The 1,262-nt window shown below is 48.3% G+C and overlaps 1 protein-coding gene across 1 annotated transcript in view; it reads left to right on the top strand.

The window, feature by feature from the left end:
• Window positions 1-1,262, top strand: part of RTTN (rotatin) — a 162,450-nt gene that overhangs the window by 106,746 nt on the left and 54,442 nt on the right. Inside the window, exon 33 of the mRNA XM_006837552.1 lies at window positions 733-922. Coding sequence (XP_006837615.1) covers window positions 733-922 — 190 coding nt within the window. The remainder of the gene's footprint in view (window positions 1-732; window positions 923-1,262) is intronic.

Here is a 1,262-nt window from a genome sequence, read left to right as displayed (position 1 = left end):
ATCTGAAACCTGTCCACCATGGGTGACCCTGCTGGTTATTTAAAATACCGGTGGCATAGCCCTCAGAATCACAGCAATTCAAACCACCACAGCACGACAGACAGACGAGTGGCGGTTGTGTAGTCACTGTTAAACATGAATCTCCTTGTGCTACAGCCCTTAAGTCCGGCTCAAACGTGGGATTTCTGTCCTCGGATGTCGCGTCAGTGAAGAGGCGGAAGCGCAGCAGGGGCGACAGAGTTGTAATGAGAAGCTTTGGGCTGCGCTTGTGGGTCTCTAAGTTGGTGTAGCTGTCACTATGTTACTTGTACCTTATTCTGAAGCACCGTAGTCCTCCCGGGAGAATCAATTGAGTCAGGCTGAGCTGTGAAGAGGACATCCCAGCAGCGGTGGCATTGTCCAAGTTCAGGGCACACGCCACGTCTCCACAGTTTACAATCCCAGCTTCAGTTGGAGACTTCCTGTAACTCCCAGGCCACTTTTACACTGGGCCCTGGTGATTTGTCCAACAGTGCTGCCTTCTACTAGTGGTTGCTTGTTCACATTTTGTGATAGAATAAAAACCATAAAAAACAAACTGAATGCACCCTGCAAAACAAATGCATTCTCATCAAGTCGATTCTGTCACACAGCGACTCTACGGACTTGTTGGAGACACGGGCACGGGCGTCTTTTATGAGGAACTCTCTGAACCCGTGTCCGTCTCTTCTTCTCTTCCCTGGTTTCCGACAGGGCCCCTGCGTCCACGATGAGGACTCTGGCCTGTCCCTTGTAGGAAAGCCTGCCCTTCAAGCCCTCTTGTACCACTGCCATTTCTACGAGCATTTGAGCCAGATGGTGCAGCACTGTTTCCTGGGACGGTATATGTTTGATTTGAGTAGTTCTGGCCTCGATGGAGCTACAGGAGACAGTGACTTTAACGGTATGTACAGTGTCTCTATGCCTTTGTTTGCATAAAATGTAACTTTTTACATGGTTGAAAACATTCATTGTCACAAAATATTTGGAAAAAATGAAAAATATGCCGAGAAGCATACATCCCTAGTCTCCTACCCAGCATGTTGCTGTTGTTAGCTGCTGTCCAGTTGTTGCCAACTGCTGGTGAGCTGCCCACAGAGGTCTCAAGGTTGGGAGTGTTTGGAAGCAGCTCTCCACATGTGTCTTCCCAAGGTGGCTCTGTGTGGTGATCGCTTAACCTTCACATGTTCAGCATCTCTTACAAGGTCTAAACACATAGAAATAATGACAGTTATGTCTCCTAA

The sequence above is a fragment of the Chrysochloris asiatica genome, unplaced genomic scaffold, assembly GCF_000296735.1.
Source record: "Chrysochloris asiatica unplaced genomic scaffold, ChrAsi1.0 scaffold00021, whole genome shotgun sequence".
NCBI classification, from domain to species: Eukaryota; Metazoa; Chordata; class Mammalia; order Afrosoricida; family Chrysochloridae; genus Chrysochloris; species Chrysochloris asiatica.
This window is presented reverse-complemented; position numbering and strand designations above follow the sequence as displayed.